The following is a 13,914-nucleotide window of genomic DNA, read 5'->3' on the forward strand; positions in this document are numbered from 1 at the left end:
ATCTCCATTTGCGATCAGAAAGTGAAAAGAACAGTGATTTTCCTGTTGAATGCTGAGTTTTCTGCTGTTTGAATGTGTATCAGCAGCATTTTGAGTGCCAGATGTTGCGATTATGGCCCCTATTTGAGATGATAACATCTCCTCTGTCTGATGTTAATTGCATTTTGTCGAAGTGTTATGTTTTTCTAATTTGTCAAACATTTTAATGATTAACTTAACAAAGACACAAGCTGTCTCTATCTTTCTGGCGTATCTGGGCAGACATACTGTATTCCCTCAAGTCCAAAATGGCTCTGAAATCCACAGCTATAGATGCACATAAATGTCTCACATTTTCTTATTTTAATGTCAATCTGTGCCAACATTTCATATAAATGATGCTGGATGTTAGTGTACAGTAGTAATAAAGGAGCTTTTGCAAGAACAATTGGACCACAGTGCCCACATACAAATTACATGGAATTGTAAGTCGCTTTGGATAAAAGTGTCAGCTACAGTAAATGCAATGTAATGTAATTGGTCATTATATTGGCAGTTATTTCATCAAATATATATTTTTAATGTATTTTCTAGTTCATGTTCAAAAAGTATTTTGTTTTCCATAACAGTAGATTATTGATGTATAGATGTTATAATTTGTAAATTGTAATACTATATGTCATTATGGTCATGCCAATAAAGCTATTTCAATTGAATTAAAAAAAGACAGTACAAGTGTTCTTCTGCAAAGCCATTGGACCACAGGGGTGATACACATTTACGATTTACCTTGGATTTAATTACTTGTTTTTCAATTAAATATTTATCGAATTAAAATTCAAATATGTACGGTGTGCAATTCATCACCCGGCCGGAGAGAGATGATGGAGTGGGCGTGTGTGGGGGGCGCAGTCATCGTTTAAGAAACCTACCGTACAGCGCATGCGCATGGATTTGAAGAGAATACGCCATATTGAATTCCCGTAGGAAACGGCTTGCATTTTTTCCCCTGGCAGCTAGCGGTGTGTAAATGGGACAGTTTATCATTCCGGTTTAATGCTTAAATTCTCTTTTCGTTATCTGGCACAGAGCAGCGACATTTGCAAGGGACACCGGGGGAGCATATTTTAAAACGGGGCTTGTGTGTGGTAGTAACGGGGGGGGGGGGGTTACCAGAGAAAAAGAAGTTGAATGGATCCGAGGGTAGCTTGGATTCAGCCGGAACAGAAAGGACCTGCGAACGCCTTATGGATGCACGTCTGGGAGACCTCTCAGGGAGCACGGACCCTCTCATCCGCCCAGCACCAGAATTACAACCAGTGTGTGAAATACGCTGCGTTGGGGGTTTTAAAAAATGTGGCTTCTAGCAAGAGCAGCAGTAGCCATCAGAGCATCACTAGCACTGCGATTTCCTCCCTGGATTTAAGGCTGTCCAACGACAACTCCACCGCTGAACCAGAGGGGAAAACCTTGCTCCAGAAAAGGGGAATCTCGTCCACCACGTCGTTGCAGGAGTTCCGCACCCCTTCCAGCTGTGAGAGGACTATGGGTGGAAATGTAACAGGCAATATTAATAATACAAATAAAAACGTTGGGGGTGCCAATCTCCTCCTCCACGGCATGGATAATAATGTCTATCAGCACCCGGCTTTCCAGCAGCTTTGCATGAAGCGCCATCAGGTTCACCCCTCCGTACCTGAAAACCCCACACACAATCACCATCCAAGCCGGAGGAAAAGTGACAACAAAGCGAGCACTTATGGGATGAATTACTTGCTTTCAAACTGCACTAATGGCAATTATACGTGCACTTCTTGGACGCCATGGAAGACGAGGAAGTACAGCCCTGGGGTCCTGGGGTAAGTGATCACTGCTCGGGGGTTTAAAGGGGTTAAATGTACAGCATCAAGATCAAAAAGGTCTCCAGAAAATGTATATATGTGTTTAAACAATTCCAATTTGGGATCGATCAAGTATTATCTTATTTGTTATTTATTATTCCCACAGTGGGGATATTTAAAAAGTGACATAGCAGGTTAAAAAGACAAGCAATGATATTTAAAAAAAAAAGCACACATTAGAATTTAATTAAATGAAGACAAATAAGTACACAACCATGGCTAAAATAAACTATTGTAGCAGCAGTTTGAAATAGCTTATTGACATAAATAACATATTAGATTACATATTTGTCTTTTGGTTTAATTTGTTAAAAGTTGCTTGACAATTCTAAATACATATTTGTATAATATGATGGCTCATAAAACGCAATAAAGATATGTATTTGCTAACGCAGTTACTGCTTTGTACGACATTGCAGTTTAAACTGGAGTTGGGCTGTTAGCTTTATAGCTGACAAGCTACCGTTAGAAACGCCGACAAAAACCGGAAGTGCTCGGATGTTCTACTTGAAGTTTGAATTTAGCCGTTAAGAAATCACAAAATAACAACAAACTACTGAGAAGTGTGATTAAAAAGCAAGCGTTTTTGAGGAGTTTATAATAGTGTCTTTCAATACAACAACACTTTTTATTTAAGTGTTTTATCTAAAGGGTGATTTATTTAGAAGGTTTTAACCGGATATGTTGCTCTTCAGTCGGATTGTTAGCATGATGTGGCTAAGGTTAGCTAACGGTTATCTCTTTTGTCTCAACATTATTTTAAAATTCGAAAGCTTATGCACAACAGTGTAGTCACGGCAATGAACATCTTAAGTCACAGGCTCCTCCAGCAATGCCACATAAAATAAATATAAGCCACACAACTAATTTAAAATAACTTGTAAAATAGTGCTTGAAGAGTATAAATAGAATAGTGCTAGATATGTTGCAAGACCAATGTGCAAACCATAGACTGTATATATAAAGGTGCAAACTAATGCATGGGAAGAGAACGATAAACATGTTAAATAAAATACCAAAATCGAAATGTTGCAATGAATGTAGTAAGTAACCAGGGAAATGCAGGAGTCTACATTCATACATGTTAATAACATAAACAGAATGTCAAATTAAATACTGTACAATGGAATACATTCTGCATTACATTTAGGGAAAAAGCTAATTTAAACTATTATTTTTAAAATACTACAACAAGCCTGGGTGTTAGCTAAAGGGGTTGGATAACCCTCAAGTAACAAGTGACATGTAATGCAAGTAACATGACAAATAATGTTGGGTGAAGTACAAAGTAACATAAAATGAAATACTCAAGTACACTATTTGAGTAAATGTACTTAGTTACTTAAACGGTTAGAAATGTAAGCACAAATGTAACCAACTTTCCAGAAATAACCGTTTAAACTTGTGTTGTTATAACATACTACAACTAGCCTTGGTGTTAGCTAAAGGGGTTGGATAACCCTCAACTTGTGTAATGTGGGGTGAGGTAAAATGAGCAGTTCATTCATCCCAGGCAGTCTCCTATGTGCCTGTACTGTTTCTAATGTATTGCTTTATTTAGTCAAATAAATACATTAGCTTACTTTGGGAGTATAGAAAACAACTTTCTTTAAAGGATTATCGGGTTTATTGTATATTCCAGCCTATTCCACTCCATGTTGTCATACTTTAGTGAAGTAAAACCGTTTTTCAGTAAATTAAGATGTTTAGATCGTAAACATAAAAGTTGCAGTCATATTTAACACACTTATTCCAGGTTATTTTACATGTAGCTTTCACTTAACAACACTTAAATAACACATACTGAAGATGGAAATAAACTATGAGCTAAAATCTGGCATACATCATCTCTTTTCTTTTCTGAGATTAATGTATTTGTATGCATGGTCCTTGTTCAAATACATACATAAATGAATGATCAGACAGAATAGGACCTCAAGTAAATATACTTTCGCTAAAGGAAGGGGAAATGAATGCAATGCAATACAAATGTATTGGTACATAGGTTAAGTACATTAACTCCTGGATTGTATATCTAAAGCTGTATTTAACTTTTTCCATTGTGGTATTTATAATGGATCAGTAGGTGTAATATACCTGCATAAGACCCTCATTGTTAATGTAGTAAGATTTTTATAATTAAATTAAAGGATTGTCTTAGTTTAATGTTATAAGGGTAATTATTTTGCTCTTGTAAAAACCTTCACCCAAAACGGATGACCAAGGAACTTCCACATGTGTTGCATGACCTTGTGATATTTGTAATGGCTGGTTGCACCCATCTGGGAATTTTCTGTACAAGGAATCGGTGTCTGTCATGAAAGCACGTTCCCTGCTTGATGCTTAGTATCCTAATAACCCTAAATCCTAAAGATACTGAACAACATTAAAGTTATTAATTATATTGTCCTGCTATTAGAGCATAACATATGTCCTTTTCTTTGGTTGTTTGTATTTGTGCAAGTATTTGTCTGATGCAAGTTTTGGCTTGTGCACTTAAAGTAGTTTCCCTCAGGGGTACACTTTGAAGTCCTACATAGAGGGATTTCCTCTTAAAATTGCACATTTAAATTAAAGTGTAGTTATGTTGTATGATATTGCAATGATCTGGGATTAGGTTAATATAAAACAGTTTTATGTAATTCATTCTTTAACACTGGACCCTAAAGTTAAGGAAAGGAGATGACCCACTAGTTTGTAAGGGCTAGCTATAGCAGCAGTTTATTTTGACTGTGGGGGGCCCAACAACCTGCAAGCCCTCTGTCATCACTGGACTATTGGCATGGATACGCCCTGGCCTGCTGGCAGAGAGTTTCCCCAAAGAGTGGGCACATGAGCGGACTGCATTTCCTTCAGGCGCTGTTAATTGATTGTGACAGTCTCCCTGTTCTGTCTCCCTGTTCTGTATTTCACACTGACATCATGGCATGCTTTCCTAGAAAAAAATGAATGGCCCCGGGGTTGAACAGAGTTCCACTGTTCGGAGGCATTTGACTGGTTGGAAATCTTTACATTATATGCAGCCCCCACAAAACAATATCGGCAACCACGATAAGGCTTGGGACCTCCGGCATGCTAAGGCTGACATGGCCCTCATTGTTTTACCAAACCCTCTTCCATGTCCTCTGAAAACCTTAAAGGTGTGTTATACCTCTTTCTTGATGACACTGATGGTGAGATAAGATTGTTTGTTTCTCTCTTTACCATGACCATTTATGTTCTGCCTTATTTGTGGGTTAGTGCCTGGTTACAGTTTCTGTACTTGATGGGACACGTTTCTACATTGAAAAGATAGGCTTTGTCTCAAAATATATGCCACCTTTAGAAATACAGCTCATGGTTTCACACAGTTGTGATTCTGAAATAACATTCAGGGCAAAAATCTGTTGCTTTGCTTCCCTGTCGCTGGCATCATGCGGGTTAACCAGCACAGTGATAACAAGGGAACTTATCTTGAGCCACCTGGAAAGAGTTTTATATTTCTTTAGAATATTAGCCAGATATGGTGTAATAATAAAGTAAATGTGTAGCTGTTCAAGCATTTGCAATATGAAATAGTCCTGAGCAAGACTCCTTCGCATACTAGTGTATGTAGCATAGCGTAGCATAGCGTAGCATTACTGTTGGGAATAACTGTTATCTTTTATCCTCCTTTCTTTCCAGACTCCACGAGGAGGTGATTGACTTCTACAACTTCATGTCTCCTCGCCCAGAGGAAGCAGCTATGAGGAAGGAGGTGGTGAACCGGATAGAGATGGTCATCAAGGAGCTGTGGCCCACTGCAAATGTAAGACACACACACACACACACACACACACACACACACACACACACACACACACACACACACACACACACACACACACACACACACACACACACTCAGTCCGTTTATCAGGATCAATTTCCCCCCCTTTCAAATTTGTTATATCTAATGGCACATTCCCACTGCAGCGGGGTAGCCCCATTTAAGCGTCCTCGCTCAGGCCTCGGGCTGCCTCGCTGGCCGTCCGAGGCCGTGGCGCATTTCCATACAGTTTAGGACCTGGGGTAGCAACGCAGTGTAGGCGGGGCGATCGGCTTTGTTGTTCCGTCGAGCTCCCGCTGGATTTTATCATCCCCAATGAGATGTAGGAACGTCGTCACCTCCTCGATCGACCACGGTGTGCTCTTCTTTGACGTTGCCATTTTTGTAGCTCCTCCGTTTACAAAAATGCTGTGTATAAAAATGCTGCAAGCTTGCTTCTAGATATGCGACGCTAGGGATGATCTCGTGCGCGATCTTGTGACGATTCTCTCTGGCCAATCAGCAGTCGAGAGTGTTGACGTCACTAGTTCAGCCCTGGCCTGATAGAACCACCATTTTATGGGGCCGGAAAAAGTACCCGCTAGCCGGTGCTACGCTATATGGAAAGGCCACCAAAAACTGGCCTGGCCGCTTGAGGGCGATTTAAGGACGCTTAAACGGGGCTACCCGCTGCAGTGGAAATGCGCCATTAGAGAGCAGTCTCTTAAATCATGCAGCCCACTCTAAGGGGAGAATTATTGGCACACACACACTAACTGTGATCTCAGATTGCTTCTAACTCTTTGTTGAGAGTGTGTGTTTTAACACTCTTTTAAAGTTGAGTGTCTGTTCAAGATAACACCAACGTATTCCTTGTTTCTATTCGGTTTTCAATTCTTTCAGGGCTTGCAGAAATTAATTTTAGTTAGAATTGTCGTGAGACACTTTACTCTCCTATTCCTGCTTTGTATTCTATTCAACTTAAAGGGGCAGTTGGACACTTGAGGAGATGTGCTTATTTTGCTTTGTTTCTCAGAGTGATGGGGGTAGTTTTGGAAGCAATATGTGGAGGTGATCATTGAAATACAGTATTTTTCTAATGACAATGGAGCAGGCGTAACATCTGAATGACTTGTAAAATCCCATGTTCTCTGAGCAAGGCAGCCCAAAAAACTGACTAGGTTATCTTATTTCACAATTTATGGGCCGTCTGTCACTCCAGATACCCAAATGTATATGCAAAAGAAAGGAAAAAGTCTGTTTTTCATGATAATATATGATAATATACACTGTAATATAGTATAATATATATATAATAAGTGATATTGCACAGTTAACGAGTTAATGCAGAGATATTTATGCTAACTGCAATTTTCAACTGCAAAATAACAAGGACAGAGTAACAAATAATACAAGTAATTTCATCAAATGTAATTATAAGTTAGTTTGTCTCACGTTGCATGTTCAGACTCAGAGTTGGTGATGGAGGGTCCTGCAGTAGTTTGTGTAGTGCAGAGACGTAGTGTTAACGTAATGCCCCCTTCATTACCTCATCATGTGAAACATGCGCAGTGCTGATTGGTTGGCTGCCAGTCGTCCCCTCTTCCTCTGTGAGCCTAACTGTCAGGTAAATGGATCAAGACCCTGATTTGTACCAGCCTCCCTTTTCATCTCAGCCTATTAATCCTGGCCTGTCTTTGTGCCATTGCCTTGTCGTATTTACCAGATGGAAAGGGAAAGAACTCTGCTTCCTTTTTGGAGAGCTTTCGCAGGCAGCCTCCACGCACTGCATTTTTTTCCCTAGCTGTTGTTTACTTAATTTGGTAGTTTACTTGACTTGTTAGCGTTTACTGTCTCTAAAGTGGAATGTGGAAATACCTAATTCCTGATAGTTTGAGATGGATTAATAAATCATCTCGACAAATGAGCTATTGCACGATACAGTATCTGTACTTTCAAAATGAAGCCAAACTCATTATATTTAGAATGTGATAAGAAGGGCTATGAAATGCCAGTGTGTTTTATTTGTATTTCTCTCTTTTCTTCAACTACTCCTCAGTTTGGTAATTGTTTTGTAATATTTCTTCAACATTGTTTTTTCCAGGTCCAAATATTTGGCAGCTTCAGCACAGGGCTGTACCTTCCAACCAGGTAAGACCCTCATGATATGTTATTTAAAAAACATAGAATATTTTCTACCTGATGTGTTCAGTAATTTAATATTCGGACTGGTTTTGCCTTCAGTGACATTGACCTGGTGGTGTTTGGGAAGTGGGATCGACCCCCGCTGCAAGACCTGGAACAAGCCCTTCGCAAACATAATGTGGCAGAACCTTTCTCCATTAAAGTGCTGGACAAAGCTACGGTGAGTAACCAGAGCACTTTACTGTCTTCATATTGAGTCCCTAAATAAAACCGCAATTGTTTGCCACATCAGATATCCATCAAACACTAGCGTATTTGATAAAATAACGAGAAAATATCCCATTTTCAGTGATGCAGTGATTCATTGATCTGGCACATATCTTGGTTTTATTCTTCCAAGTGAATAATAGAATGTTACAGTCACACTAAATGCGGGACCAGTTGTAACAAACCCAGCCAAAGATTAATTTGGCAGAAGTTATTACATCCCTAGAAAAGTTCCTCTGGACTTCAAACGGTCAGTTGGGTGTCTAAAGCTTTGGCTCAATTACTATTTTATGTCTATGGAAAAATTGACATTAATTAGAGTCTTCCATCTGTGCGTGATAAGTGGCACTCGGCCAGTGGAGTGGTCATTTCCCCTGCTCAAATGTAAATACACAGTTCACAGGGTTTGTACAACATTATAGATTTTAACCGTCATGGTTTTAACATACAGAAAATGCTTGGATTTGATTATATTCCTTGACAAATGCTAGATTTCTAACATAGTATGGTGTTCCATCTACACAATCACTCATGTAAACCTAAAATATTTCAAATGAAACGGCCCTGTTCGTCATTTCTTTGTTGTATCCCGGTGTCTCCATATCTGACTACAGCTAGCTAAGCATTAAATAATCAGGATCAAAACTTTCAATAATAAATTAATTTGGGTCAACAGCTGATGAATACACAAAGTGACATGAGAAGACACGAGTTCTGTTAAAAAGCTTTCAAAGCCACACTCAAGATGTGATGATAATGGCTTTAAGACTTTGACACCTTTTTAAGGTTAACATAGCTTGAAAAGTGTTTAGATTTTAAAAACTGTAAACCATAATATTACAATAGCGCCAGATATTAGTTCAACACACAATACTCCACTGTTAACTGCCTGTTATTTAAAGGTTTTTTTTTCTATTTAAAGTTAAACCCAAGTATTTCTGCTAAAAATGCATATAATATGTCCCGTATATTGTGGACACTCACTCAACCCCCCAATGTATGGTAGCTCTGTTACATGCACCATCATCATGTGGTGTGTGCACACAAACAAGCTAACAACAGCTTGCTTCAATGCTGTCTGTACTGACATGATAATAAGTAGCTAATGGATGAATTTTACATTTTTGGATTAGCATTTGCGCCCTCAAGGCTGTCTGTTGGAACATGTTTCCTTTTTTGCCTCATCACACAGAGACTGTTGCTAATGCATGTCACCCTTTCTGCCTTCAGGTGCCAATCATCAAGCTGACGGACCAGGAGACGGAGGTGAAGGTGGACATCAGCTTCAATGTGGAGACTGGTGTCAAGGCGGCGAGCTTCATTAAAGGTTATGTTAAGGTGAGAAATACATTTATCGCCTGTCAGGATGTGCAGCTCACAGCTGTGAGCACAGATGTGTTATCGTAGTGATATTTAATTTAATAATCAAGAATCAGAAACGGGTTTATTGCCAGGTAGGTTCACACGTACGAGGAATTTGACTTGATGTCATGGTGCATATATACAAATAAAAAAAGTGCACAGATAGCAAACTATATTAAATAAATTATATTAATCAAATCAGACCAGAAGGAATCAAATGTCGCACAGAAATCCATTGCATTTTTAAACCAGATGGAACCAGGGAATTGAAGTCTTCATTGACTACAGGAAATCCACAATACAAGCAACAAATAGATATGTAAGAAGAGAACAGAAAAAGGTCATGTAGACATATTTAAATAAAGACCACCAGACGAGTCACATAATTAGTATTTTTACAGCGGCGTCTAAAAACAGAACTGTAGAAGTTCCCTGTGAATCAGAGAGCACTTTAAAGCATTACACTTCAATCTCGCGTTGGCACATCTCATTTCCAAAGTGAAGCTGAAGCGTACCCCAGTAACCGTGCTCAGAATAATCTCCACTTAACTCAGTACTGTTTTGCTGCTGAAAAACCTCGCTGCCAAATCAACTCGGCGGAGGTGAATTCCTCCCCATGGCTCTGACTAAATTCCTGCTGAAGGTGGATCTCTGCTCACTTCAGTCACGGTTATTGTAGCTAATGCACGAGAGGAATTCCAGGAGCAGACGTTTCAGCCAGCTGCCAGCGTTTGGCTCTTCTCCCTCTTTGTTGTTGTTGTTTCTTTATGTATTATGCTCCTCTGGGAGTGCATGCCTCCTGTTGACATCCACTCTCAGCTTTAACCCACTGAAAGTTGATGTTGCTAATGCATGGGTGTGACTGACTTGTCATTGAGAGGTCAGCTCAGAGCTAATCCTCACATGTCAGATTCCCACGCAGCCCAGTTGGAGTCTATCTCCCAGCATCACTTTTCTAAAAGCATATTTAAAAAGTCAACCAAGCCCCGCTGCTCCACTGGCACAGACACACACACACACACACACACACACACACACACACACACACACACACACACACACACACACACACACACACACACACACACACACACACACACACACACACACACACACACACACACACACACATACACACACACATACTGCCAGAAGGTCATGCTCACTTTTCAATTGGAAAAGGAGAATTTTTGTATTTCCCATTCCCAGGCCCTCAAGGGGGTTCAGCACGTTATTAAGTCAGAGGCTCTAGGAAGCCCCATTTAACACATTACTTTAGTACGTTTGATCCTGTTGGATGCTAGAAAGAGTAATTCATTGATGGTGGAGTGGAGCAATTTACACATCACATCAATTGAAAATTGCTTAGTCAGCTGTACTTTTAAAAACAAGAGTGAGATCACTGTGGTTTCAGCAGAAACTGTGGTTTCAGCAGGGGTTTTCACTGGTTTGGCAGGATTAAAGCTTACTAAAAGAAAATCAAATAGGGATGACACATTACATTATATGTATTATTATTATTAGTCACAGTTATTGCGAAAACATGACTATTGTATGTATAGAGCTACCTTAGGCAACACAGCATTTCCACTCTTCAGGCTGCAGGTAGTGCTGGTATATCAATTAGTACCGTCAGTATTGGAACTTAGTACTCAGAACCTTAACTTGAGTACAAGTAAAAGTACAAATCTATAAGCATCAACATATACTAGAACTACAAAGTAAAAGTACTCATTCTGCAAATGCTAAATATTCCCACCCCTGGTGCTAAGTAAAGCATATTGTAATTATTTTTACAATAATGTGAATTACTTGCTGTTCAATTTGAATATAGTCTTGTCCAGGGCCAGATCTACGGGGGGGCAAGGGGAGGGGGCAGCCCTAAAACTGTAGAAACTAATCTGCACTATGTCCACAAGCATTACATTAATTCAAAGTGAATCATTTGAAATATCATCTTAGGCCCGTTAAAAACGGTGCTACGGCCCTGCATTAAATTGACCGCAGCTCACACAGCTGCAGAGATACCGAGCTGTCCCAGCACCTGCCTGAAGGCGGATCTGCTTCCCCTCGAGCATTTCCCCTTCCACTAGTTATTCTTTTTACTAAAGACGAGTGCTTGAAACAAAAAATTAATAAAACTTTTTGAATCGATAGCGTTTAACAGACGGTTGCTGTTTGGGGCGTTACGATACAAAATACCACAGACAGCGCTAGCTGGGAGATCGATCACTTTTATTTGCTAAACTATGCGGTACTATTAAATCCACGTAAATTACACATCACAGCAACGAGGCCAGCTAAATTAAACCAGGATACATCCTTTACCGTCAAACTGGGTCTAAACACAGCTGCCTGTGTGCGTTTGATAAATACTTTCTGATTTTATATTGATTATAGGCTATGCTACTTATTAGCTACATGGCCCTAATGTGTAAAGCTATACTAGCATTTGTACCAGTGCTTTTCCCAAGTAAACTCTTGCAGGCCAGAGTAGCTGGAGTGATTCAACAACAGCAAAAAGACATATCTGAGAAGTGATCAGGACAAACAGAAAAAGGAAAAGAGAGTTCACGGAAGAGACCAGGAGGGTCAGAGCAGGAGGAAGCCAGGAGGAGATGAAGAGACCAGGAGGGTCAGAGCAGGAGGAAGCCAGGAGGAGATGAAGAGACCAGGAGGGTCAGAGCAGGAGGAAGCCAGGAGGAGATGAAGAGACCAGGAGGGTCAGAGCAGGAGGAAGCCAGGAGGAGATGAAGACATTAGTGAAGAAGAAGAAATGTATGTGAGGAATAAAGAGGAAGTGTCCGAAAGAGGGACAGAGGCAGTGATCAGGAGGCAGATGAGACTCCAGCTGGACCACATGGTATGTTTGTATTCTCCTTGCATAAATATTCCATCAGAGCAGCTCTTAGTATTGACACATATTTATTGAAATGTGTTGCTGCACAGGTCACCTTTAGCTCTCCTAAGAGATGGGTGATGTCATTTGTGTACTTAATTATAACTAAGTACTTTGACTGTACTTACAGTAAACAGAATTCTAGGGCATCATGAGTATTGTCTGCTGTTTTACACTATATTTTAGTTTGTCTGAACTCCTTGTTTCTCTTGTGCATTAAGAACACGTGTGTTCGGGCATGATTTAACCACGTACTGTCCGCCACCCTGGCATGACCTCTTGCCCCCCCTCTGCCACCCCATGTAAAATGTTCTAGAACCGCCACTGGTCTTGTCCTATCTCAAGCTCATTTAATTCTTCACAACTCACTAGACACCCCCACTCTTCCTTATTGACTACAAATGGAACCGGGCTCAAACAGACATCCTCTCTTTCGTTACCTAATCCAGAGGTTGACAGATAAAGCGTTCTCATACCTGAATCTTCTTCCTCCCTCAGATGTATCCGGTGCTGCCTTACCTGATCTTTGTCCTGAAGCAGTTTCTGCTGCAGAGGGATCTTAACGAAGTCTTCACCGGGGGAATCAGCTCCTACAGCCTCATCCTCATGGTCATCAGCTTTCTACAGGTACAGGAAGATGCAGACACCTCCCTGAAAAATACATGTGATGTAAAAGAAGTAGCCCAGTGCAGGATGTGCTAGCTAATGAAAGTAGCATTCATAGAATTTGTAGTAGCACTTAGCTTCAGACATATCCAGTGTTGACAGACATCAATAGTCATCATTACTAATGCATAGTAATTATTATTTTTTTAATCCATACTAATCAGTTCTCCCATTGCTCTTTCTTTCAGCTCCATCCACGTATCGACGCCAGGAACCCCAACGAGAATTTGGGCGTGTTGCTGATTGAGTTCTTTGAGTTGTACGGCCGCCATTTCAACTACTTGAAAACAGGGATTCGTATCAAAAATAGGGGCGGGTACTTGGCCAAAGAGGAGATCATGAAGTCCATGACAAATGGATACAGACCATCCATGCTCTGCATAGAGGACCCGCTGCTCCCAGGTGTGTGTGTGTGTGTGTGTGTGTGTGTGTGTGTGTGTGTGTGTGTGTGTGTGTGTGTGTGTGTGTGTGTGTGTGTGTGTGTGTGTGTGTGTGTGTGTGTGTGTGTGTGTGTGTGTGTGTGTGTGTGTGTGTGTGTGTGTGTGTGTGTGTGTGTGTGTGTGTGTGTGTGTGTGTGTGTGTGTGTGTGTGTGTGTGTGTGTGTGTGTGTGTGTGTGTGTGTGTGTGTGTGTGTGTGTGTGTGTGTGTGTGTGTGTGTGTGTGTGTGTGTGTGTGTGTGTGTGTGTGTGTGTGTGTGTGTGTGTGTGTGTGTGTGTGTGTGTCAGTCACTGGTAACACATGATACTGACATATCTATCTTCCACCTGAAATACAAAAGTTACCAAGGGGATTGATTACCTTTATTAATAGCTGCATTGTAACAAAACTGATTAAAATGACTTTACTCGTGAAAAAAGGACAAAGAAGAAGAATAAGCTAAATGTTTACCCTTATTGCAACCAAAGTGT

General features: G+C 40.4%; 1 protein-coding gene across 2 annotated transcripts in view; it reads left to right on the forward strand.

Annotated features, from left to right (window-relative positions):
• Positions 1-913: 913 nt before the first annotated feature.
• The window catches only part of tent4a (terminal nucleotidyltransferase 4A), an 18,381-nt gene continuing 5,380 nt past the window's right edge, over positions 914-13,914 (forward strand). For both annotated transcript variants that reach the window (XM_034095040.1, XM_034095041.1), the window contains exons 1-7: positions 914-1,838; positions 5,544-5,667; positions 7,772-7,818; positions 7,912-8,032; positions 9,310-9,417; positions 12,839-12,967; positions 13,195-13,408. In XM_034095040.1, coding sequence (XP_033950931.1) covers positions 1,171-1,838; positions 5,544-5,667; positions 7,772-7,818; positions 7,912-8,032; positions 9,310-9,417; positions 12,839-12,967; positions 13,195-13,408 — 1,411 coding nt within the window. In that variant the 5' untranslated portion in view covers positions 914-1,170. The remainder of the gene's footprint in view (positions 1,839-5,543; positions 5,668-7,771; positions 7,819-7,911; positions 8,033-9,309; positions 9,418-12,838; positions 12,968-13,194; positions 13,409-13,914) is intronic.

This window comes from Pseudochaenichthys georgianus, chromosome 11, assembly GCF_902827115.2.
Source record: "Pseudochaenichthys georgianus chromosome 11, fPseGeo1.2, whole genome shotgun sequence".
In the NCBI taxonomy this organism is placed as follows: Eukaryota; Metazoa; Chordata; class Actinopteri; order Perciformes; family Channichthyidae; genus Pseudochaenichthys; species Pseudochaenichthys georgianus.